Consider the following 27,634-nt stretch of genomic DNA (forward strand, 5'->3'; position numbering starts at 1 on the left):
ACGATTTACGCTGATCTATATTTTGATTCCCCACCACAGCACTTTGCCTTGGAAACTACTTACAGTAAGCTGAGGCTATCACGGGACTCATCTGTTTCCTTTGTCTAAGTAATTACAATCTCGCTCTGCCCTCTGCCTATTGTCCATTGTCTGAAAAAAATGTAGTTCCTAATATTTTGTCTGGTTTTCTTGCTGAATGCAAGAGGGTAAACCAAATCCCATATTTCCATCATGGCTAATTGATAAAATCCCAAATATCATTTTTCATCTAAAAATAAAAATCGTCTGTTTATCAAATCTTGGTCAAACAAGAAATATATATTACAGAAGCTCTCTGACAATCTGTGTACAATTTCTAAAGTTAGTATTAGATGTTATGGTTAAATACTCTAACATGAAAGAAGAAGTCACACATTCATATATGTTGCTCTGGTTTGCATTTTTAGTCCCCAAACTAATTAATCTGGATTTCAGATTTATACATTGATTCATGAGTTTGTCATCTAGTCTTTTGTTTCCCCACTATGAAATGGAGGGCTTATGCCGTGCTGGGGCTTTATCTTTGTAGATACACTTTTTAAAAGTAGGGCTGACCCTTTGAAATTAAGAAATAAAAGCATGCAAATAAGTTCTAAATTTTACTGAATTGTACTTATATTATTCTAGTCCATTTTTTAGAAATTCAGAATATGTTTAAATCTGACTTGAACCATTCATGTAATGATTTGAAATGTTCCCTTTGACTCCCAAATGAGAAGTTGTCAGCATACCTTTGCATTATCCAGTGAATAACATTAAAACCCAGAAAAAAAAAATCACAAAGACCAAATATTCAGATTTCATGTTCACTTCATCACTGCTAGTTCCTCAAATTCCTGTGCCTCAGAGTTTTCAAACTTGCTCATAGTTAGGAGTGCTAAATGACTCCATGTAAGCTCAAAGACAGGTAAGTTTAATGTCAGATATAATGACAGCTGACATCACAGGTCTTTGTAATTTCATATGCACCCAAACACACACACAGACTCTCATTTCTTTCCCCTGCTCAATAATCCTACAAAGGTAGCATTGTCACCCCCCTATTTTCAAGTGCTAATGGAGGCACAGAATTACTAACTTACCCAAAATCATACCATTACTAAGTTACAGGACACAAACCCAAAATCTGGTCTCCTGACGATACTGTTCTTTCTATTCAACAGCTGGCTAATACTGACCTCAACTAAGAGGGCCAGACTGACTTCTGAGATTTCTCCTTTTATATGTAGCAACCTCACACAATACTGTCTCTTAAATGTCACTAGGGCAATTCTTTCTTTGGCCACTATTCAAGGGATATTCGTATTCAAATTATGTGGCTTGCCCCACAGTCATCTAGAGTATCTGCCAGATATCCATCTGACAAGTAGTTCTGCTTAGGTAGACCCCAGTCTAGGCTTAGAGATTCTAGGGCCCTTCGGCACCTGAGGACTCCCCTCCTGACAATGTTAATATTGGCTTCCTGCTTTCTGACGTTCAGAGCCAAATCTCTAGTTTTTAGCCTGCTAGGCCACTGTGAAAGGAACTTTATGTTCACTTGACTCCTAGGGCATTTCTGAATGTTCCTTCTCCATCCTATTTGTTGTCTCATCTCTCCAAACTCTGTGTACTGAATTACTCCACGGCTCGCCCATTACACCTGTTCTTTTCTATGTATACTCTTTCCCTTAGAGACCTCAGCCAGACTTACAGATTTAAATGATATCTATATGTTAATAACTCCCAAATGTCTACCTCCAGTCAAGACTGCTCCCCAGGACCCCAGACCTGTGGACGCAACTATTTGACATTTCCACCTGAATGCCAAAGAAGCATCTCAAACTTAGCGTGCCCCAAACTGAGCTGCATTACTACTTCCAAAGGTGACTGTCTTATACTTTTTCTCATCTCCCTCACTCTTCCACCCTTTCAGTTGCTCAAGTCAAAACGCTTAGAGTCCCTCTTGCCTTTCACTTTCTCTTAACAGCACATAGACAATCTGAAAGGAAATACTTGGACTTGACTTCCAAAACAAGCTGTATCCAGAACACAACCACTGCTCCTTGTGTCTGCTGCGACCACCCTTGTCCAAGCCACCATGACCTCCAGCCTAGATTATTCACCAGCCCCAAAACCGGTCTCCCAATCCTACATCCCACCCATCCACCTGCAGTGGCAGCCAGCATGATTCTTCGAAGCCCTGTTAGATCACATCAATCCTCTACAACAAATCTCCCGGTGGCTTCCCATCTTACTCGAAACAAAGGCCCTACAGGATCTGGTCCCTGTTATCCTTCTGACCTCACCTCCATTACTCTCCTCCAAGATTCACTCCATGGGTCATTCTAGCCTCCCTGCTGTTACTCAAACCTGCCGAGCACGATCCCACTTCAGGGCCTTTGCACTTGTTCTTGTCTCTACTTAGAACACTGTTTCCTCAGTTATCCCCATGGTTTGCCCCTCACCTCCTTTAAGCCTAGACTCGGTGCCTTTTTTCATATGCATCATAATCCTTCCAGGAAAACAGAAACCACTCTAGGTAGCTCAAATACAGAAAATTCAACACAGGTGAATTAGTATAAAGATAATGTGAGACCTGGGAATCTGGGTGGTTCAGTCAGTTGAGTATCTGACTCTTGATTTCGGCTCAGTCATGATCCCAAGATCACAGGATCAAGCCCCGCATCAGGCTCTGAGCTGAGCTGAGCCTGGCGTCTGCTTGCGATTCTCACTCTCTCTCCCTCTGCCCTCTCCCCAACTCTCTCTCTCTAAAACAATAAATTTAAAAATGATTTTAAGAAAAGATAGTGAGAGACCTGAAAAAGCCCAAGGATGAAGGATCGGGCCCTGGGAAAGCCAAAAGGGAAGAACACGGGACCCACAGAGATGAGCAGCTCTAAGGAGTTGGGCCGGAGCCCATAAGCCTGTATCTGCTGCTGCATCCTTGTCCAGCAGCTCTGACTCAAGTGGAAATTGCCAAAAAGCACTTCCTGCTACCAGGGTGGACTCACCTGACCCCTCCGCTGCATTCGGCTGCTGGGGGCATGAACGTGACCTTCCCCGTTGCTCTCCAGCCTCTGCTGCCTCCTCCCATTCACACATCCCAACAGACGCCCAGCTGGCATGGGAGCCCGAGAGAGGTTTCTGACTCCCTGACCAGTCACACAGAGCAGAATATAAAGGGGGCAAGGGTGTATCTGAGAGATGACAGGTGACCGTCAGGCACACCCGGCTACCTTTGATGAAATGGCAAGACCCCTCCCATATTTAGCTCACTCCCTGCTATTTTTCCTCAGCCCTTATCATTACATAACTCACTCCACGTTCTATCATCTTATTCCTGTCTGTCTCCCCTAAGAAAATGTAAACTCAGTGCCCACCAAGATTCCTACCTGTTGTGTTTCTTGGGGTAACCCCCACGACTGAAACCAGCCCATAAGAGGTACTCAGTAAATACAGATTAAATTATTGACGGGCTGGACCCCCGCTTTTATCTTCAAACAAACAGAAGCAAAACCGCTCTGTGTGCTAGCGCCAGGGAATTCAGGGGCAGAAAAACCAAAAATACAAAGGAGAATGACAATCATCGATCGTTAGTCTGGGAGCTACCATGAGCACCCACTGCCAGCCTGGCGTTGGGGTCCCACCTCATCGATTTTACTTAATAGGGTTTGTGGTCTTTCTGATGTGCAGCCAGAGGTGCCTTCAAGGGGGCGATGATCAAACAGCTTTACCACAACTTTGCTGCACAGATTAGAGGAGTGTCTTCATTTCGACACGCACACAACGTCGCTACGCTCTTGATTGTGAGGGAGACTGAGTCCTGCCTGGTGCAACACATGTGACGAGGCTGAGTCCACCCCTGAACCACAGGTCGGGGATGGGAAAGGAAAGGAGAAATGAAGGAATAACTCTTCCTAAAGCTAGGGTCTATTCATGGACCTTCTTTATTCAACACGAAGAAAGCTCCAGGAAATAGAAGGTTAATGTGATGTTTTAAATGAGTAAACAAACTAAATTTAGAAACCTGGATGTTGTCTTTTCCTTGTCATGTGAGCAACAGAAAAATTCAGCACTGCTATCTGCTGGCGTAGGCCTAATGCTTCGTCTCTCCAGTGTGACCATGGTTGCTGACCTGGCCTTGATGTCAGAGTAAGACAGGAGAACGAATCCAAGAAAACTTGCACCTAATCCAAACTGTATTCACTCCACATTTACTCTTCAACTCCTCCTTCACACTTAAAATAAGGATAAGATTTTGGGGCACCTGGGTGGCTCAGTCCATTCAGCATCAGACTCTTGATTTCAGCTCAGGTCATGATCTCATGGTTCATGAGTTCAAGCTCATGTGTCTGCCCCTCTCCACCACTCTCAGAAATAAACATTAAAAAATAAAATAAAATAAAATAAAATAAAATAAAATAGAGGCGCCTGGGTGGCTCAGTCAGTTGAGCGTCTGACTTCGGCTCAGGTCATGATCTCACGGTTCATGAGTTCAAGTCCCGCCTCGGGCTCTGTGCTGACAGCTTGGAGCCTGGAGCCTGCTTCAGATTCTATGTCTCCCTCTCTCTCTTCCCCTCCCCTGCTCATGCTTTGTCTCTGTCTCTTTCTGTCTCAAAAATAAACATCGAAAAAAAAATTTTTAATAAAATAAAATAATGATAAGATTTTTATCTACCTTCAGTGTGAGGACACATGAATTGTCCATTTAATGCTTAAAAAGACTAGAATATGCTTACAGATCAATAAAATACAGTAGCGTACCATTTGAGGCCAAATAAAATGACTGCTTGACTATGATCAGTCAGAATCCTGACTATGCCTTTACAAAATCTTATTCCTAGTTTTAATGCTATCACATTGACCTCCACTTATAGAGTATTCCATCCGAAGCTTTAAAATAATAAAAAACTATTTCCCCACCTCGACAAATCAATCCAAAAGCTTGAAATCTTATCTTGAGATACAATATAAATGTTCCGTTTTATAGATTATTTCATTAGTGGCCCTAGAACACAAAAATAATATGGAAGTTATTAGCAATTCTGAAAACTCAATAAATCATTTGCATCAGAGTCTAATCATTCTTTTTAAAAATAATACATACAACAGAGACCATCGCCAGTCTCGTCAGTCAAAGCTGAATAATGACGTAAAAGTACGATGTAGGCACTGGAACAAATTCACCCACTGAGTGACGCATAGTGGTTTTACGCAGCATTTTCTTCTAACACGTATGTGCGCTCATGAACGATGGTGATATACCTACATTAGAGAGTTGGCAAGTTGTGTATTTTTTAAATATTCCATCTTTCAGATGGCACAACCGGCAACAGAGTTTCAAATAAAAACTGGATTCCCAAATGCAGCTTTTAATGCACAAAACAAGCAATGCGCCTGTACCACTGCTGTTTCATTTGCAAATAGGTTGGAATATTTTGCCCGTGTGATTGTGACAGTACATTATATGAACCATTCAGTCACACGCATGAGAACAAAAGTCAAATTATTTATGGAACAAAGAACGTTTAAGGATCCGTAACAACACTTTTCCTCCGCAAATAAACTCACAGGGGGATCACTCATATCCCGTTTGGAAACCAAAAAGAATCACACTTGGTTTATGTAAATTTTACATTTTACAAAGAGGATTGAATTCGAGACAGATTTCAACAGTTAGCAGAGACTAGCTGTACCTAAGCTTTAATCAGATATTCATATGAAAATATTAAAAGGAAATATTAAAATGAATTTCACACAACCTATTTTTCATGAAAATCAATTCTCCTAATTCTTCCTCGGAGAAAGTAGGCCACTGTCATACAATCACACACACTGATGATTTATAAAGGTCAAATGGCAGATCTGAGACTAGATCAACAGGGAGAAATACTAGAGGCGGCTTCAATCAAGATTTATATACTCAAAAGACTCTGAAATCTCTAAAATCTTCTGGGAAACAGAAATCATCCACTATAGCCCTTCTGGTGGTGATGAGGGTCCTAAGTCCTAGAGAAGAGGTGCAATCCAGCCAGGGCCGTAACAACCACATGACTGTCCAGGGTTTAGACCCCAGAATGTCAAAACCCGGGGAAAAAATGGAGCACCGTTGGACAACGAGGAGTGAGGGGACATGTACGGAGCCATGGGATGTGCTTGGGGCCATAGGATACGTGGAGCCATGGCACATAAACGATCCCTTGGCTCCCTTCTGGCATCCCCATCCTTGTGCCTTGGAGGGTAACTGAGGCTGCCCAGGTTATGCCATCCCCAGCCCCAAGGGAGCATGTGGCACACCAAGCAATGCAGAGGTCTCAGGAAATGTGAGGAAGCCACGGAGAGGGAAGTAACTGGCAAGACGACAGGTAGGAATGGCAGCTAATGGGGCAACAGGAAATGTGTACATGGCCACCTTACAGACTGGTAGAAAGACAGCCTCTCAGAGGTAGGAAGTGGCCGGGATTCTCAGTACGTTAAACATGAAGAAGAAGACAGTTACAAAGCATGTCTTTTTTATTGCCAGCAACAAGTCAATGCTTCTAACACACACACAAATTCAATGACATGCGTTTATACGATTCAAAAGAACAACACAGGATAGGTGAAAAGTATTCATTCTGTGGTATGAGAACAGAACCCAAGTTCAAAATCCTATGTTGTACCCTTTCAATCACGGTCCCTTCAATCACCTAAGACTACATGTGGAGATAAAGACAGTTGTTTAAACTCAAAGGCCAACGCCACACCCAGCCCTGTCCCGGGGCTGGCCAAAGCTGGAACCCCCATTTCAATTGCCTCAGATGCCCTTCCAAAGACCTGGGGCCAAACATTGCTAATCCAGTATCAAGCATTCATACAACGCTCTCGTAAGTTCCAAAACAAATCTCCAGCCAATCGGTGAATCCGTAAGTAGGAGGGCACTCAACGGGAACACCAAGGAGTCAGAGATGAAGATCTGAGGGGCCCGAGAGTGGAATTAACAATGCCTTGCCTGATTCGGCAGGCAGGAAGAATCTTAGTAATCACTAACGCTGAGCACTACCAGCTAAGGCACTGAAGAAAGGCTTCCAGATTAGTCATGATATTAAGGCTCCAAGGCAAAGAAAGCCTAAGTGCGGCATGACTCGCCCCACTGGTGGTCTTCCTCTGTGCATACTGTGAAATCGTTCCCCATAAACCAATTCCTATAAATGGAGCACACTCTAAATAGCAAGCGTGCTGGGTAAACTTTAATCAATAAACAAACAAAGGCAGAATATGGCACTATTGCCTTAAGTGGACATTAAACATTTAAAACTCATTTCAGAGATGGTTATGAGGCTCAGTAAGCATGCTGAGAAACATGCTGTCTTGAAGGGTCACTATTTTTTCCCTCTTTATTGGAACAGACATTTAAGCAAATGACAAGGACATAAGTGTAAATGGTGTGTCTGCGAGGGGTCAGAGTGTTTTAGCAGCCCCTGAACAATCAAGGATAAATATTCCAGAACATGCAGTCAAGGGAGTAACCTTGCAAACACAGCAAGCTGTTAGAGCGTGTTGAGCAATGAACTCTGCCAAACAAGAGAAGCCCATGGTGGCAAATATTTCACCTAGGATGGGGAAAAACGAGATCCTGCCAGCATCTTCTGCCTACCCAGGTAAATCGAATCAAGGCTTCAATAAAACTTGCTTAGTTGAATTAAGACGTTACTGTAGCATCTGGTCTACTTCATGAGTAGCCTCTTGTGCAGAGCGCCTCTGACGTAGAACATTAAATCATGAAATTTTAGGTGTACACAGAAATTGAGATTTTCAAAGTCCGCATCATCCAGTCCTTCGTGTATTTCTGCGGTATCAGTGCTGCATCCGCTTTCTTAAATGCTCTAGCAGAGTCGCACCTTACACAAGAGTGCTCATGGAGCCCAGCAGTGGCCACCTGCTAGGCTGTAACATGAGCCAGTTCAAGGACTGGCGGGGCTCCTAACATCCCCCAGGGAATCTCTGGTGTATGTTTTGGTCAACAATCTGGCCCCTTCTTCAGAGAAGCACTTCCTTCCTGAAGCGCCCATGCTCTTGGCACATGGCCTGCTCACTCCTTCTCAGCCGAGATGGAGGTCCTCAGACACCCCCTCCCCTCCACCCCCCGACTCTCCTGCATCCTGGGTGCCCTAGACTCCCTCCCTCCAGACTCACTAGAGGTAGGGTCGGCTTCCTGTAAGCTAATCCCCCACCTGTGCCCCGTATCCTATCTCCTCCCACAGCCCTGGGGACTCTGTCTAATCAATTCTCTCCCCCTCTCTCTTCAGCCTCTTCCTTCACCTGGCTTTTCCCCATCAGCACTTAAGGATGATTAAGCGATGCTCTCTTAAAAGCTGTCCCCTGCTCTCACATCCCTGGCGGCTGAGTCAATAACTGTCTTCTTTTATATCCACTGCTTCACCTCACATTTGTTTCTCTGCCCATCACCATTTAGTCTACTCCCCCAGCACGGTCCTGAAACCGCTCTGATAAATGCCATTTATTACAGGTTGAATTGCGCTCCCCAAAAAGATACGTGGAAGTCCTAACCTTAGTACCTGCGAACGTGACCTTATTTGGACATAGGGTCTTTTCAGGTATAACTTATAAAGACGAGATCATGCTGGGTGAGGGTAAGCCCTAAATCCCATGTGACTAGTGTCTTGGTAAAAAGAGCAGTAGGCGAAATGACAGAGCCCCATGAAGAGAAGGCCACGGGGGTAGAGACTCAGAGACTCGAGTGATGCGTCCACAGGCCTAGGAACACCAAGGATCGTGGACAACTCCCAGAAGTTGAGAAGAGGCAAAGAAGGATTCTTGCCTAGAGCCCTCAGAGAAAGCATGGCCTACTGACACCTTAGGATTTTTTACTTCTAGCCTCCAGAACCGTAAGAGAAGGTATTTCTGTTGTTTGAAGCGACCCGGCTTGTGGTATTTTGTTACAGGAGCCCTGGGAAGCCGAGACATAGATCATACTTTCAGTGCTACACCCAGGAAGGTTCTGGGCAAACAAGGAGGACTTCGTCACTCTTCCCTCTGGCCCACATCTGCCTTGAACTCTTCATCATCAGATAGTCGGATGGCCTCCTCCCTCTTGAAAAGCTCTCCTTTCTTGGATCCATTAATGCCCTGCTCTCAACTAGACAACCCATTTGACGGCAGTAGGAACTCAGTTTTCTCAATCTAAAATCATCATTTTAGGGGCACCGGGGTGGCTCAGTGGGTTAAGTGTCGGACTCTGGCTCAGGTCATGATCTCATGGTTCGTGGGTTTGAGCCCTGCTTCAGGCTCTGTGCTGATAGCGTGGAGCATGCTTGGGATCCACTCCCTCTCTCTCTCTCTCTCTGCCCCCCCCCACCTCTCTCTCTCTCTCTCTCTCTCTCTCTCTCTCTCTCTCCAAATACATAAACCCTAAATAAGTAAATAAATAAATAAATAAACAAATAAAAATAAAATCATCATTTTAAATTCCTGTTCTTCATTACATATGGAATCAACAGCCAAGAACTTGTAAATCATACTCAGTACCTCCTTCTCCTTCCTGTCCCACATCCATTAAATCATCAACACATTGTTCACATTTCTAGAATTCACCTAATTCTTCTTTTTTTTAACGTCTTATTTATTCTTGAGAGGCACAGAGAGACAAAGCTCAAGTGGGGTAGAGGCAGAGAGAGAGGGAGACACAGAATGTGAAGCAGGCTCCAGGCTCTGAGCTGTCAGCACAAAGCCCGACACAGGGCTCGAACTCATGAACCACGAGATCGTGACCTGAGCCAAAGTCGGATGCTTAACCAACTGAGCCACCCAGGTGCCCCTGGAATTCACCTAATTCTCTACATTTCTGCTACCACTCCCTGAGCTTACGTCCTCATGACCGCTCCCTCTGATCACGGCCACAGCCTCAGGATGGGCTCTCCCTGCCGCGTTTTGCCATCCTGAACAGGGAGCCGATCCAGATAAGGGGAATTTCTTAAGGGGCCTTCAGATGCCCGACAACATGGAAACCCTCCAACTACTAGCCTCATCTCCCTCCACCTCCTTTCCATAACCTCAACTAAGATTTCATGGCTTCCTGTACAGAACGCCGGCCAGGACCCGCTAGGTTTCCCTTCCTCATTTGAGGGCTTCTGCACCTGCTGTTTTCCTCTTCCTGAGACACCTCTCCATTCATCAGATTCATAAACACCTTCTAACAATCATTTGGGACTCAGCTCTGCTGTTGAGTCAACCCGGAAATCTTTAAGCACTCTCCCAAAGCCCGGGCTATCTGGTTCAGATGCCCCTCTCCTGGGCTCCCACAGCACCCACCAAAGATACCCATTAAGACCCTTAATAGATTATAATGCAATGTTCCTTTTGCTTTATACTCTTAGAGATATTCTCAACCCTTGAAGGGAACTGTATTTTTTGCTCTATATCCTCAATATATAGCACAGACAATGCCTCGTGACAGGCACCTGTTAAATGTTTATTGAATATTTGCTCCAAGTTAAAAATTTTTGCACAGAAATTAAAATTAGGTCGAGATGTCACTTACAAACTATGGGATTAGTCCTAATCGCAAAGCCTGACAGTGTGCTCCACTGGAAAGGCTGGTGGGAAATAGATCCTCGTATCCAGGGCAATGAGAACACAATATGGCGTGATATTCACGAAAGGGAGTTGGGCAATATCTAGCAAAAACACAGGTGCATTCACCCTTTAACCTAGCAATGTCAATGCTAGGAATCTCTTCCGATGATACCCTTGCAAGGGATTAAGAGATGTTAGCAGGAGGCGTTACTCATTGTAACACCATCCACGACCACAAAGGACAGAAAATAACCTACACATCTCTCAGTAGGGAGTTGTTGAATACACTATGGTTCATCACACAGTGGACAGGTATGTGCCTGTGAAAATAAAAGACATAAAGTGCACGACTAAGGAAGGGACCCCAGGATATACTGCTATGTCAAAAAATGCTAGGCAGAGAACAGAAGCATGGACCATAGAGTAAAAGGTGAGCCAAATGCAGAGAGAGGGAACAGGGCGGAGAAAACACAAGTGAGGCCAGTTTCTCTAAATATTCACTGCCTCATTAATGAAACTTTGAAATACTACCTAATAATGTAAATTCTTAAAATTTCCAAAACTCAAAAGAGAAATTAAACACAGGACATCAACTGGGTGTTGAGTTGGGAACACAACCACGCAAGAGGAAATTATTTCAAGTGATCTCCCAGGAGCCACATTGCTTTAATTTCCCAATGAAACCTGTAGCCCGAGAACTACAAGAAGAGAGGCGGATGATCTCACAGCGTTTTCAGGAGTCAGACACGACTAGCGCTGCTTGAAAGTTGCTCTGAAAGCATGCAGTGTGTGTTTCAGGAAGAGGCAAGGGAACGATCACGTGGGCTGCAGAGACTCGGGATTCCGTGCACGGGAGCGAAAGACACAGACATAAGGTAGAAGGGGTTCAGAAAAAGCCCTCTAGTCCTGCAGATGGGCTGGAGGTATCCAGAGGAAATTACGGTGCATTCTCAAAAAGTTTTCCTTAGCTCTGTACATAGGAAAGACCTAACACTAGGGACAGCCATGCTTAAAGGAGCCCAAAATGGCCGGTGCACAGGTCTACAGAAGGAAATGGCAGAGGGGGGGAAGCAACATCTCCTTGTCCCAGAGTCAGCAACCTTGGGTTGCTTTCAAAAGCGACCTTGGGTTGTGTCAGAGGAACTCAGGAGCCAACTTTAAGAGGTTTCCATGGGCTTCAAATGAGATGATTTCACCACCCATAAGCATAAAAACTACAATTGCTTGAAATATTTCAAATGTTAAAATCCATGTATTAACAATGATTCTAATAACCAAAATAAGAAAAAAAAAAAAGTAAACATATTTGTTCCCTTTAGATAAAATGAGGGAACCAACTAACTAGGCTTTAAAAACAAAAACAAAAACAAAAAAACAAAAAAAAAAAACTAGGAAAGGAAAGGAAAAAAAACATTAATTCTGCCTTTCCTATATGAGTGTGTCCTCAGGATATTCAAGTAGTCGATAAGGGAAAGTTACTTTATACAGAAGTATTCTTGCTGTTAAATGAAGAAAGAATCATAAAATTAGGAAATCCCAGCTTCACACCCATGAACGAATTGGTAGATTTAGGCCGTGATCATCAGTGACTACTAATTTCACATTACCTGCCTCCCAAGAGAAGGACACCGCAGCATCCGTGACACGGGAGAGACAGAAAGAGTCGACCCTGAATCTAAGCCGCCTCTGGATCCTACTCTGAATTTACACAAATATTTGGGACAGAACATTTCAACACCAATGGGATGCACTTGGCCAAATCCAGACTGTGGGAAACTCTGCAGGATAAAGAGCTCCGATTTCTTTTGTAATTAATTTGCACGGGAAACAAAACCACCACAGCAAAACAGTGCACAATTAGAAGAGTCTTAAGAGCCATACCAACCAATCGCTATGGATCGACTCCATTTAAACCCTGAGTCAATCCAACTGTTAACAAAAAAATGCATCAGCATTCATGAGACCATCAGGGATCTAGATCTCACGATACTCACTGGATATCAGATGACTTTATGGAATTGAGGTTTTTTTTGCATTTTTTTTTCTCCGATGTGATAATGGTGCTGAGAATTCCCTTTGTTTGACAGTTAAGAACTAAAATATTATAGATACAATTATACGATCTCTTGGATTTGCTTCAAAATAATTTGGCAGGTGTGAGGTAGAACGTGTGTGGGGATTGGGAGAAAAATGGTGGGCCCGGAATTAATAAATGTTGGGTTACGTACGGGGCACCTGGGTAGCTCAGTCAGATAAGCGTATGACTTCAGCTTAGGTCATGATCTTGCGGTCCATGAGTTTGAGCCCCATGGTGGGCTGTGTGCTGACAGCTCGGAGACTGAAGCTTACTTCGGATTCTATGTCTCCCTCTCTCTTTGTCCCTCCCCCACTTATACTCTGTCTCTCTCTCTCTCTCTCTCTCTCTCTCTCTCTCTGTCTCTCAAAAATGAATAAACATTAAAAACATTTTTTAATAAATAAAAATAAATGTTGGGTTAGTATTCCTTAGACTATTCTTTCTATTTTTGCATATATTTGACATTTTTTCACGATATAAAGTTTAAAACATAACAAACATAAAACTATTTATTGCATGAATTATTAAAATACAATGTCTCATTAATTATAGTTGGCTTCATGATACAATTGGAAGTTCCTTGAGGACAGGGACAAACACTAACCTACTTTTCATCCTGACTGTTTAGAGTGCCCAGAGTATAGAGAGCCTTAAATAAATTTTGATAAATAAAAGAACAAATGACTGAATTTACACACTAATTAATTAATCCTACAGACCCATGGAGATACTTGAGACATGAAATCAATTCTGTCTGCCATGCAATGCCAGATAGAGACCACGGTGTAAGTTTTGTGTTAAAACTAAGGTTTTGTAGGGAAATGCTGAAGCGAAGAATTCTTTGCTTCAGATCACATTTTTATCCCCCGGTTTAAATGCCTAGGAGGCTCACAGCACCGTTAAGAAAAGGTGGCCTCAACCATGACCGTGATAACTCCAATGCTGAATTCTTCCTGAAAGAGACAGTAGTGATCAGTTTCGGGACAGGAAATTCCTGCAGTGGGAGATTTTGTATTTTCGTTCGTATTTTAAACAATGTCTGGAACAAGAGTCACGGAGCGACAGAGCAAGACCCGCTGCTATTCCCGATCACTGAACACGGGATGTGCATTTAAGGAGTGCCCTTGCAGTCCGAGCGTGCCTGTCCCTCACCTTTATAGGAAATGACCGGGTGTTCTGCTCGCTGGCACTGAGATGCATCCGTTTCTGGCTGGGCGAGTCTCCACCACCCCAGGCTTGAGAACAGCCATGCAATGACACAGGTCCCCTTCATGGTGGGCAGAGGCGTGGGCTCCAGGTAGTTGTCTCCTAACCAGAAGTTCGTCCTCCCGTCATGTGGGGGAAGTGCCTAAAACACAAAAGAGAACAATCCGATGAACGTGAGTTTGCGTTTTCTGGTGCGGGGATCTTGTAGGAAAGCCTCATCACTACTTTTAAAAAAGGAGAGACTGTGTGGCTCAGTCTGTTAAGCGGTGGACTCTTGATTTCAGTTCAGGTAATCATCTCACGGTTCATGGGATCAAGCCCCACATCGGGCTCCACACTGACAGTGTTTGGAGCCTGCTTGGGATTCTCTCTCTCTCCCTCTCTCTCTGATCCTTCCCCACTCTTGCTGGCTCTCTCTCAAAATAAATAAAATTAAAAAGAATTTTTAAAAAAGGGGGAGAGCCTTCGAGTGCTTGGACAAACTGCCCTTTTCAGCTCATGAGTTCGAGCTCTGTGCTGACAGCTCGGAGCCTGGAGCCTGGAGCCTGCTTCAGATTCTGTGTCTCCCTCTCCTCTGCCCTTAACCCCCTGGCATCCTGTCTCTGTCTCTCTCAAAAATAAATAAGCATTAAAAAAAAATTTTTTTTTAAATGCAGCTTAATGTTTGTGATCGCTGAAGGTTTTGCCCTTCCTCATCCCCTCGCGCTAGCAGGGATCTATGCGGGGAAACCCTAAGGAACTCTACCTTTTCCTTTTTGACATCCAAAGCCCTTGTTTCATAAGGCCATGACCACTGTCTTTTACCAACAACCCGACTAATATTTTGCCACCCAACTCTTACAAACTGCCCATATTTGGTGAATTTATCCTTTGAAATTTATACACGGCCTGCCTGCAGAGTTTCTGGCTGGAAATCAAGCGTGAATCAAATAAAAAAATCCATAGTGAGCACCTACTGGGTGAAATGCAATTGCTACGCTGGCAGCTACGAGACTTTAAAGAATAGGCATAATTTTAAAGATTAATAAGCTTTAAAACAAGATAGGCTTGCAAAAATAACTGTAAGCTCAGCTGTTAGAAAACCGTCGAAAGGAGCAGGGGTGCCATGGGACCTTGGAGGGAATGCCACTGCCATTTAGAGGACCCAAGGGTGGGTCCCGTGAAGAGTTTGTGTTTGAGCTTAATACTAAAGGATATGGAGGATTTCAACACATGCAGGTTTCTGGAAGTGCATTCCATGCCAAGGGAACAGGGGTGCAGGGGTGCCCTCGAGGGGCAAGAGGAAGGAGGAGGTAATAACAGTTTGGGGAATGGTTTCCTGTAATTGAGCCAGACCCTGGGAGATCTAAAAAGACTAGTGGGAAGCAGTTTAGACAGAAGGAGGTTGAGTTAAGATTTGGAAGGCACACTATACCAAGGTCTGAGGTCTCTATTTTTACTCAACAAGCTACCACGAGATAACAGCACAAGAAATACTTAAAACATTGTTCTTACAATAGTGTATGCAGGAAATTGGATAAAGAAGACCATGGAGGTAGAGAAGTTCATTTGAAACTATGGCAACTATTCGGAAGAGAAATAAATGAAGCTGTGACTTTGCGTGGTGAGCAAACACTCAGGGTGATGGGTAAGGGAAGTATGGCAAATTAAACGTGGCCATGGCCCCTCCAACCTTCCTCCCATGAAAGCTAGGTTTATGCCCGTTCTCTTGAATCTGGATCGGCTCCGTGACTGTTTTGTTCACAAATTTAACTGAAGTGATGGCATGTTCATTTCCAAGCCCAGACCCGAAGAGACTGGCAATTTCTACTTCCTCTCTCTTAGAACACCTTCTCTGGGGTACTGAGAAAACAGATCAGAAGCCCATTTACCGGGAGACAGCCAGATTACAGAGACCACTTATAGGGACTCCTAGTAACATTTCCCACTGAGGCCAGCTTCCCAGCCATCCCCACCTGATATGTGAGTACAGCTGAAAGTGAGTAACTTCAGTATCACAAGAGCAAAAGAATCACCCAACTGAGCCCTACCCAAATTCCTAATGCCCAAAGTACAGAATATAACAAAATGGCGGATGTTCTAATCTGCTACACTTGAGGGAAAAGAAAGCAAAGAGACACAAATAGACTCAAGATAGAGAATACAGGCACCCCTCAGAGTGGCAATGCCCCTCATTTCAATAATAATCTCTAGAGAACTAACTTTGTTCAGATGAGAATGCGATCATTTAGTTTTGTATGTGTTGGGTATAGGATGCTGAGAGAATATTTCAGGCAATGGAGAAGATGGCTGAAAATCCAGGTCGGGTGCTCAGAAAGCAAAACAGGGATTCAGAGATAGCATACAATGTATGGAATGCTTTCTCTGACTGACGTTATGGGTATGGCTAAGATTCACCAGGGGAAAGCATGGAAGGAAAAGAAAAGGCTACAGAGAACTGTCTGCTGAGAATCGGTAATTTAACAAGTGACCCCACAAAGATACAAGAAGGAAAATAAAGATGGAGTACTGAGGGCACAGGGCCACATGGAAGTCCAGTTAGACTGGCGTATAGAAATTACACATTTTAAAAGGGGCTTGGTCAACTGTAACCTGAGGAGGCAGAGCAAAGACCATTGGCTTTATTTTTTCTTCAAGTTTTTATTTAAATTCTAGGTAGTTAACATACAGTGTAATAATAGTCCCAGGAGTAGAATTAGGAATTCATCACTTACAAAGAACACCCAGTGCGCTCATCACAATACGTGCCCTCCTTAGTACCCATCACCCATTTAGCCCATCCCCCACCCATCTCCCTCCATTGATTCTCAGTTTGTTCTCTATCATTAAGAGTTTCTTATAGTTTGTTTCCTCTCTTCTATTACCCCCCCCTTCCCTTATGTTCATCTGTTTTGTTCCTTACGTTCCACATATGAGTGAAGGCATGTGATATTTGTCTTTCTTTGACTGACTTATTTCACTTCACAGAGTATACTCTAGCTCTATCCACATCATTGCAAATGGCAAGATTTCATTCTTTTTGATGGCTGAATCATAAAGACCATTCATCAGCTTTAGGAATGGATGCAGCAAAAATGGGACAGAACATACATGGCCACCTCAAAGGCCAGGTACCAAAAAAAAAGAATCAATGAAATCACTAAGCACTGAAAGATCAAAGTTAAGAAAAGTCCAAGGTCAAGAAGACAGCCAAATATGGCTTCTTTTCCGGTAAGTGGTAGTAGGGAAGAAATTGAGCTCTTAGGATAGAAGAAGATCCAGAAAATACTAAGGCAGCAAACTATTAGAATCCTAGTAAAGAAACTGGTTTTGAATGGAAAAAAAGGACCCTGGTCCTAAAAGCGTGCACATGAATATATGGTGTGATGCCAAGATAGAGAAAACATAAAGTTGATGGCACATGAAATTCACAGTCTCTTATCTTGAGTCCCATTCATTCAATGCTCCCACTGACAAAAATAGTCAAGCTGGGCAGAGAAAACAAGAGCTGGGACTCCAAATCATGATGAGGCAAGAGTATGCCTTCTTCAGGAGGGAGAAACCCTGAACGTGAAGGCTCAGGAAGGAGTGGAGAAGTAAACGAGGAGCCAAGGGCACACCTGTCCAATGGGTCCATCATCCCTGCCCAGGCACAGCACATGGTAATGGACAATGAGTCACAGGTGTTATTTTTTTCCTGGGTTATAAAACCAAAAGCACGATTAATTGCATTCTTGGCAAAGGGGCATGGTCCACACAGTTGGAGGCTGCTGTAGAACTTCAGTCTAGACGTAAACACATGGACCAGTCCATTGTTTCTTACCCTTTGGACCTGAGACTAGGAAGGAAATTTCACCAAATGAAGTATGTTAACATAGAAGAACACCCATCAGAGGTGTGTTTTAGACCTAATTTTGTTCTCTTCAGAACAAGGGGATCCAAAGCACTGGCACCAGCCCACTCAGGGAAGGCTACAGGTCCATTATCACTGCTCCGTGTCAAAGCAAATTGGCAGCCGAGGTGCTCGAGCGGCTCAGTCGGTGAAGCAACCAACTCTTGATTGCGACTCAGGTCATGATCTCAGTTCGTGAGTTTGAGCCCTGAGTCAGGCTCTGTGCTGACAGTGTGGGGCCTGCTTGCGATTCTCTCTTTCTCCCTCTCTCTCTGCCCCTCCCTCCCCCCCCCTCAAAACACATAAACTTAAAAAAAACTAGCAATGATAAAAATACCATGGGAAGCACAATGAACTTGCATGAGGTGCTAGCTCTGGGGCAGGTATGATGCCAAGCTCTTACACCCATGCCTGGTGCCCAACAGGCACAGGAAGTGGTAGCTGTGACCCCTGTTCTCCCTCAGCAACACTCCATCACAGAGAGGGATTAGGGCACCACTCTGCCTCGACCTCCGAGACCAAGCTCAGGCCAGCTAGGACCTAAGAGCAAATGCTTCCCTGGCACATAGTTTGTCAGTGTGTCAGGCCCAAGCCAACACACAATCCCTTTCTGTTAACTGTGAAACACGGTCCAGCAGACCCACGGCCAACCGGAACCGGCCTACGTCGAAGGCAGTCATCCCTCGCATCTCCAGGCTAACACGGTCACCTCCTGAAGGAAAGGCAGAGAGAAATAACACAGTGCCTGGCACGTGTCTTCCCGGGGATTTGGAAAGTGACAATTAGGGAAGAGGGACACGTCCTTTCAAGCGCGAGAGCAGCTAAAAGGGGACGCGCAGCCCCACGGTAATGAGATGAAATTATATGTTTGCTACGGTAACCTAAGGAAAGCACATTTAATGAGAACGAGGTGATTTTTAGAAGTTTGTAATTTTCAGACTATAAAATGTTACCTTTTTTCTCAAAATAAAGATACAGCCGTCCCGGTAAGACGCCAGGGAAGGGCATTCACAGTCTGCACTAAGACGGGGCTTCTCTGAGCAGGTCACCCTGCGAGGCTAATTCCTTGAATAGTCTTTTACTCCAAACAGGCTTAGATCTCAACAGCAGGTCCCTCCATCCTGGATTCTGCAATTTTAACAACTTCTGAATATAATAACGCTGTTGCCTCTTGGGGGGGGGGGCAGCATATTTATATCAGGGATTTTAGTGTTGCATCTCAGCACGACTGACAGTTACAGGCAGATAGTTATTTGTTCTGGTGGCTGCTCTGTGCACTTAGCAGCATCCCTGGCCTCCACCCACTCGATGTCGGGAGCGCCCCCCGACTCCACGTGCACCGTCCGAAATTGTCTCCATTGCCAAATCGCCCCCGGTTGAGAACTTCTGGTTTATGTGGATCATAATCCCTCTCCTCTTTAGAAATTAAGCAAGCTGTCATCACCTGAAAGTTTATTTTAAAAATACACTTACATAAATCACCCAACTGACTTTGTATTGACTCCTTTCAGCAAAACTCCAAGAAAAATGAAAGCCATGTTAATTACACCTACTTGCTACATTGGGGAAATACATTAGGAGGGAATTTTCAGAGGATCAATTTCAATAAAAGTTGTTCTGATTTCATCCTAGCACCTCTGGAAAGTTAAAAATATATTAGGTGATTGAATGCTAAACAAATGATTTTGCTAACCGGAAGAAGATTTAGCACAACAGGCTGATTTGGGCTTCAAAATAAAAACATTTTTGTTGCTTCTACTTCCAAAGTCCCTGAAGCCTTCCTTTCAGTTTCCTGATGTGGGCGGAACTCTCTATAAGCTCGATCTAAATAAGCAAAACTCTGTATATAAGTGTTTGGGCAATAAATAACATTTCCCATTCACACCCACACTGCAAATGAAAAGGCTCCAGCGAACAAAAAACTAACTGTTCCTTTTAGTTTAAAAAAAAAAAAATGCTGTCAGATAAAAAAGAAATCAAAAGAATGAAAGCTTACACAAAAAGTTTTGCTTAGGGAACAAAGTCTAAACAGTTATTAATAAAAACAGACTCAAAATAAGCTTAATGTACTTCTGTGCAGGGGAAACTGGGTTTCTTCTGGGTTTCAGACCTGCTGGAATATTTAGAAGGGGCCGGATCCACTGGCCCAATTCAGAATCCACAGAAACTCTCTGGCTTGGCTCCTTCCTGATGGCTTTCAGGACTTCCTTCGGAGACAGGACGAAGGAGGCAGGTAGGAACAAAGCCGGGGAGCTGATGGGGAGACTCAGGTAGCCAGGCCCACGCCTGCCTGCCTACAGTGCAACAGTCCGTATCAGAGGGCTGAGGCCAGTGTCAAGCATGTGCCTCTTAATTGTAAGAAGTCGGTCTACTGTGACATCTAAAACAGGGGCGCCTGAGTAGCTCACTCGGTTGGGTGCCCGACTTTCAGCTCAGGTTATGTTCTGGCAGTTTGCGAGTTTGAGCTCCATGTGGGACTCTGCTGACAGCTTGGAGCCTGGAGCCTGCTTCGGATTCTGTGTCTCCCCCTTTCTCTGCCTTTCTCTCTCTCACTCTCTCTCTCTCTCAAAAATAATTAAAAAAAAAAAAAAAACCACAAACAGCACAACTGTAGGAGGGGATGGACAGACATCTCTTCTGCAAGGTCTGTGTGCCTCGATCTTTCCACCTCTTGGCCCAATTCCATCGCATCAGAAGAACTGCTCCCCCAGAGACTAAAGGCCCAGCCCAAACTGAAGGCAACATCCCACCATCCTGCACACTTCGGCACCACCAAACACGGCGTCCTTTGCACAACTGTCAGCTGCTGCTGGGTAAACAGCCCTGCCCTGTTCAAAACCCCTGGTCTCGAACCACCACCTGGAACATAGTTTTGTCTCTGGCAAATCACAAGGGATGAACCGTTGGCGTGGAAATAGCCAGGGTCTTAGGGGGTGTCATCATTAACCCAGCCAGCCACACTGAAGGATGTCACCTGTGGTCAAGAGACGCACCCCCCCCCCCCAGCACAGGAGGGCCAAGATGATGAGGACAAGGTCCAGGACTCCTTCAATGCTTTCGAGAGAAAGTAGAGTGCCCTTTCACCAACAGGCTGTCGGCCAAATACACGTCCACTCCTCCCACTGCAGAGGCTTCCCGTCGGCCTCTCTGGTCTAACCAGCATCCTCAGAGTAAGCGTTGCACACGCATTAGTACCTTTGCTGATGCCATGGGCCCCATGCCTGCTACCACACGGTTTTTCCAGTACCAAGGTTCAGGCTGGCTTTCCCTTTCCGCAGGCACACATGGGGGCCGCCCACACCAGCCCACGTGGCGGCCCCTTTCGGGGAACCGTGGGGTGCCAGTTACAGTACAGGCATCCTCATCACATGCTGCGTGTATGGCCACATAGCCTGTCCTCTTTCCGAGTTTGATCTATTCTGTGATAAGCAAGCTACGGTTACGGTCCCAAGTGCATGCGTCCCAACATGCCAAATCAGCTGTCTGCGTCAATCAGGAATCACACAGCCAACATACTCTTTGGCATTTAGAATTCACCCATCCCTTGCCCTGAGCAAACAACACTGTGAGGTGGTTTGTGCAGTCCCTTGGCACAAGAGACAGGAAATGAGTCAAGAACCCACTGCATTTGAGGAGGAAGGGGTGGGGAGGGGTGAAATCACGGCAGCTGAGAAGGCCAAGGCTCAGCCAGGGTCAAGGATCCCACAAGCGAATGTTAAGACCAGCTGAGTGAGTGGTGGCCTGGCTCCTACAGGGCGCACTCGGTCTTCCTGCTCACACTGGTTTTACACTTGGGGCCACAAGTCCAAACGGCCTGAACCACCCCCAGGAACATAGTTTTGCTTCCAGCAAATCACAAAGGATGAACCATTAGCGGGGAAATAGCCAGGGTCTTAGGAGGTATCATCATTAACCCAGCCCGCCCCACTGAAGGATGTCACCTGTGGTCAAGAGACAGCCCTCCAACACAGCAGGGCAAAGAGGACGATGACACAGTCCAGGCACTTCCAGGTCATAGGTAAGAATGAGTTAAGCAAGTGAAGGTCTATCTCTAGATAATTATCAAACGGAAGGAAGAGCAAAGTCTTAGGAAACACAGGAGGAGCACTTCCCTCTGAATGGAGGGAGAAGACAGAAGCTACGGCTTCCGCAGGGGTTCAAATTACAGTGTTCAGAAAAGCAGGAATGAACGATCCAGGAATTCAAAGTGCAGGCCACGTTCAGGGCTGGAAGGAACGTATCTTGAATGAATCTGTGGTATTTCTTTACCATAGTATCAGATATTCAAGGCACTGAACAGGAAATGGGATTAAATGAAGAATCAATAAAACAATAACCTTACGTTAATGCACAGTGTTCGAGTAAATAGATGCTCCTAACCTTTTTCAAAACCAATAACTGAACATTTTATTCTTCAGGAAATGAAGTGAAATTAAAGCTTTCTTGTTATTGTGTTGAGTCTATAAGGAGAATCAGGATGTTCCCCAAACATAATGCATCTTCAATTATTACATACATTTTTTTTGTAAAAGTTGCGTCCTCTTTATATTATTTTAACCCACGTAACTTTGCCAACTTTCATTCAAAAAAAGATTTAACACAAATGAATTAGAGAAACATTGTGGGAACGTGTTGATGAAAACACTGACTGCCCTTACATACAGAGGGACCACTGGCTGCCACCTTCAGGTAACTGAATATGAAGTTGGCTCTGTTACTCACAGATTTTTATCATATCTGAACTAAGATGGAATTTTATGACTATATAAAATGACCTCATGATATACATTGGGAAAAACCAAACATTAAATGATTTTATACATTTCAGTAATGGTTCGGCTCCAGTGACCTTGTTTCATATCTCTCTTCAAAGGGAATTGTTATTACAGTTTTGCCTTTTCCCCCTTGTTTAGCTCCAGATCGCCTGGAGGAACCATAGAAATAAATGAAGTCCATTAGATAAAATTATTATTTACACAAAGGCAATATTAATTTTATCTGTCAGCAGGTTTTAAAACTAAGTGAAAGTTCACTCAATCTACTTTTGTGCTAGGTAGAGCAACCAGAGGCAAGAAGGAAAGGAAAGGGAAAGGAAAGGGAAAGGGAAAGGGAAAGGAAAGGGAAGGGAAGGGAAGGGGAGGGGAGGGGAGGGGAGGGGAGGGGAGGGGAGGGGAGGGGAGGGGAGGATAGGAAAGGAAAGGAAAGGAAAGGAAAGGAAAGGAAAGGGAAGGGAAGGGAAGGGAAGGGAAGGGGAGGATAGGAAAGGAAAGGAAAGGAAAGGAAAGGAAAGGAAAGGAAAGGAAAGGAAAGGAGAGGAGAGGAGAGGAGAGGAGAGGAGAGGAGAGGAGAGGGGAGGGGAGGGGAGGGGAGGGGAGGGGAGGGGAGGATAGGAAAGGGAAGGGAAGGGAAGGGAAGGGAAGGGAAGGGAAGGGAAGGGAAGGGAAGGGAAGGGAAGGGAAGGGAAGGAAGGAAGGAAGGAAGGAAGGAAGGAAGGAAGGAAGGAAGGAAGGAAGGAAGGAGGAGGGAGGGAGGCAAGGGGGTAAAGAAGAAAAAATAATGGGCCCTTCAAGGCAGCACAACTACATCAACAATTTCTAAAAGATTTATCCAGAGATATGTCCTCAAGGCAGGAAATTCTTATGGACACAATAAGAAATCAAGTGATAAATGGCCCACAGTGGATCAACTATTCTTCACAGCTCCCATTGGTTTTTAGTTCAGCTAAGCAGGACTCGGGGCACCACTTTCTTCCTTGTTAACCAGAAGGCGCAACAGCCAAGGCGACATGCAAAAGTACAACAGAGTACACAACACACACACACACACACCCATGCAATAGTACACAACCATAGCAGGAGAGAGGGATCCGCCCTTGTGTTTTCATGACTGATCGTCACTCATCACCTCCTGACTGCCACCCTGGTGAATTCATGCAGCTGGGTGTCTCCAGGGCATTCGTGCCCACTGACTTTTCCCTTCAAGATCTCCCCAAGCCCCCACTTCCTTGGTTGCCTTAACACTCCAAACTCCCTATGTCCCTGTACATCCACAGTTCTGACTTCTCGTTCTTCCCTTTAAATGAAGGTGCATCCCAATCTCTGCTGAACGTTCATTTCTTCTCACCCTGCACATTCTCAGTGGCCTGTGTTGTCAAACCCACACAACTTTACACACCTTCTATAACCTGGGGACTTCCAAATCCAGAGCTCTTTGAGACCTCTGTACATAATAAGGACACAAATCAAAATTCACATTGATAGGGCAGAGGTATCTCATCAAAAGGTGACCTGATTATCTGTCTTTACCAACTGTCTCCTTCATGTCTATTTCCTCTCATGGCTAACTACACCATTTTCTCAGATCCCCAGCCCATCATGAGGACTCACCTGCCATTTCTCCCTCCATCATCTTCCCAAAGCCCCCTGACATTTTGTCACCACGTCCTGACAACCCTTCCCTATCCGGAGTCATGCCCCTCCACCCCACCGTAACCAACCCCCTCTATTTCTCACCTCTGAGACGTCAGATGTATCTTGACGGGTTCCCCTTCCTCCCGCTTCATCTCCAAGTTCACGTTCCCCACCTGGCCCCACTGTACGTCAACACTCATTTCTCTTATAGCCTTTATCACTGGAAGCCTCAGTTGTCTGTGTCTCTGCCTCGTTCGAAACCAGGCTGTAGAAAATCTCAACCTCTGGACAACACAGGACGGAGTACGGACAAACAATCACTGCCTGGGAAATGACTTAATGGGAAGAAACGATGCGAATCCACACACACCCCTCTACCTTCCTTACAATATTTATGCCCCTATCAACATGCTGTTCACGTTCTCTTTTTGTCTGTGACTCCACTCTTCGTTGTCACAGATGTTTTATTCCTCTATTAAAATTCTCTTAACATCTGGTCCAAATACAAGGATTCCCATGGTTTTGAGAAATGTCCTTTCTAAATGTCATAATTTTCCAATTAATGGTCAAAGGGATGAAGGGATTACTAGAGGCAGACCAGCTGAGAGGGGAAGTCTCCCGGGCCTAAAAGCACGAAAGCACATGGAAGATATAACCAAAGCGTGTGAGCCCTGAGGGGTTCGACTGAATTCCTCTGGAACGCCAGAATTCCTTGGAAGCACTTGAAAAGTCAAAGGACAGGAAAAGGAGGATGTTATCATTTATAGAAGAAATGAATTCATCAAATTCATTTTCCTAGGGTGAAAAACCAACTGCTTTGAAATATTATCAGATATATTTACAGATAATGGGCTGCCGGTACACTTGGAAAAAATGAGCATTATTTTATGCAAAGGCTCCTGATTTGTTGCTTTCAGATTTTAGTTGGGAACGACCCTTGTGTATGATATCCACCAACAACTATCGGGCCCAATCGATCAGACATGTCGTAGTTGACACATCTGAGTTTATTCAAAGCTGTCACCGTCTTCAGTATTAAAAAAAACAAAAGCAAAAACGAACACACAGAAACAACAGCAGGACTTGAGAGCTCTGCAATAATACCTCCCCTTATCCATGGTTCCACTTTCCACAATTCCAGCTACCCATGGTCAGAAGCAAATGATCTTCCTTCTTACATGTCAGAAGGTCAAGAGCAGCCTAACACTACATCACTGTGCCTATGTCATTCACATCACTGCATCTCATCACATGGGCATTTCACCACCTCACACTATCACAAGAAGGCTGAGTACAGTACAAGGTATTTTGAGAGAGACCACGTTCACATAACTTTTATTACAGTATGTTATTAGAATCATTCTTACTATTAGCTACTGTTGTTAATCTCTTACTATGCCTAATTTATAAACTGAATTTGCCATAGAAGTGGATTATAAAAACACAGGATATATAGAGTTCACTACCGTTTGTGGTTTCAGGCATCGACTGGGGCCTTCGAACATATCTGCAGAAGGAAGGGGGCACTACTCTAAACGCCATTTTGAGGGTCAGTTGATTAAACACAAGAAAAAGAAATCATCGCTAAAAGTCAAAAATACTGAGACATATATCAAAATCAAGGATTCCAGCGGCGCCTGGATGGCTCAGTTTAAGTGTCCGACTCTTGGTTTCGGCTCAGCTCATGATCTCATGGGTTTGTGAGTTCAAGCCCCGAGTCAGGCTTCATGCTGCCAGCACAAAGCCTGCCTGGGATTCATTCTCTCTCTCTCTCTCTCTCTCTCTCTCTCTCTCTCTCTCTCTCTCTCAAAAAAAAAAAATAATAATAATAAGTAATAATAAAAAAAAAGATTCCACCAATCAGGGGAGCCAGGTGGCTCAGTCAGTTAAGCATCCGACTCCTGATCTCAGTTCAGGTCATGATCTCAAGGTTTGTGAGATCCAGCCCTTAGTCAAGCTCTTTGCTGACAGTGTAGAGCCCGCTTAGGATTCTCTCCCTCTCTCTCTGCCCCTACCCCCACTCGTGCACACACTATCTCTCTCCTCTCTTTCAAGATAAATAAATAAACATTTAAATATATATATATTTATATAAATCTATATATATTTATATAAAAATAAACATTTAAATATATTTATATAAATACATGCATATATATATATATGAAAAGATATATGGAAAGAGAGAGAGAGAGAGAGAGAGAGAGAGAGAGGGAGAGGGAGAGGGAGAGGGAGAGGGAGAGGGAGAGGGAGAGGGAGAGGGAGAGGGAGAGGCACCTGGGTGGCTCAGTCAGCTAATAAGCATACTACCTCAGCTTAGGTCATGATCTCACCATTCAGGAGTTCAAGCCCAGCGTCAAGCTCTGTGCTGACAGCTCAGAGCCTGAAGCCTGTTTCAGATTCTGTGTGTGTGTGTCTCTCTCTCTGCCCCTTCCCACTCACATTCTGTCTCTGTCTCTCAAAAATGAATAAATGTTAAAAAAAAAAATTTAAACATATATACATGCAAAGATTGTACCAATCAGAGAATAATAAAATTTAAGAGAAAGTTCTATGTTTATGTAGAGTATTAGTCTTTTTTCCCTGAAATAAACCTGTAAAATACGTATTATCAGTCTCTCCTATTCCACAGAGATGGAGACTCAAGGCGGTCCCACCGACAAATGGGAGAGCTAAAACTTTTCACAGGTGAGTCCCTGGCCTCAAAGCCCAGGGTCACCTTGCTGTGCCAAAGATACCATCCCTGTCTTTCCCGTATTTCTGCACTGACTGCTTATTGACTAGGGATTGGGAGCCGTGGGAAACCCGGCTGAAGAGATCAGAAAACGCTCTCTTTTCTACCAGCTGACTTTGTGCGGGGCATTGAGTACGTGTTTCCTTGGGGACAGAAATTGCACGAAGTAACTGCCAGCAACATCGCTCACCGATCCTAGAGTCACGGACCTCACTGAGCAAGATTTAGCCCAGCCAACGATGAAAGCACCAGCCTCTGGACAACTGGGATAGCCTTCCCGGGGTCTTGTGTCATCCTCTGGCCGCCACCCTGCCCCCTCCCGGGGGGCTCACCCACCAGCTGGCGCGTCTCCGAGGCTCCTCCACCTGTCCCCCAAACTGCGACCTCCGTCTGCTTTGCACTTCTGCTTGAGTGACAGAGAATTACCTGCAACCAAACGTGGACCAAAAGGAACACTGATTCTCGCCTTCCCCACATCTGCTTCCTGAATTCCCCGTCACTGCCAGAGGCATTTTGTTTTCTTTGATTTCCCCATAGAAGGCTGTGAGCCATCAGTGAACCCCGCGAATGGACCACACACCTGTCTTCCTCTCTCGCCTCCACGGCTGAAGTCCCAGGTTAAGCGACTTCATCTCTCACCTGGACTCAGCGGGAGCCTTCTCTAGTCGGTCTTGGGGCTTTTCACTCTTGCCAGCTCGAAAGTCCATACTCTATGTTGTAACCGGAGTGATCTTTGTAAAGAA

General features: G+C 44.6%; 1 protein-coding gene across 10 annotated transcripts in view; it reads right to left on the reverse strand.

Annotated features, from left to right (window-relative positions):
- The window catches only part of SEMA5A (semaphorin 5A), a 482,459-nt gene that overhangs the window by 296,597 nt on the left and 158,228 nt on the right, over positions 1 to 27,634 (reverse strand). For all 10 annotated transcript variants that reach the window (XM_086675940.1, XM_086675881.1, XM_086675888.1 and 7 more), the window contains one exon: positions 13,823 to 14,018. In XM_086675940.1, coding sequence (XP_086532066.1) covers positions 13,823 to 13,943 — 121 coding nt within the window. In that variant the 5' untranslated portion in view covers positions 13,944 to 14,018. Of the gene's footprint in view, positions 1 to 13,822; positions 14,019 to 27,634 lie in introns of those variants that run through there.

Source organism: Puma concolor, chromosome A1, assembly GCF_028749965.1.
Source record: "Puma concolor isolate L17-30 chromosome A1, mPumCon1.1.hap2, whole genome shotgun sequence".
NCBI classification, from domain to species: Eukaryota; Metazoa; Chordata; class Mammalia; order Carnivora; family Felidae; genus Puma; species Puma concolor.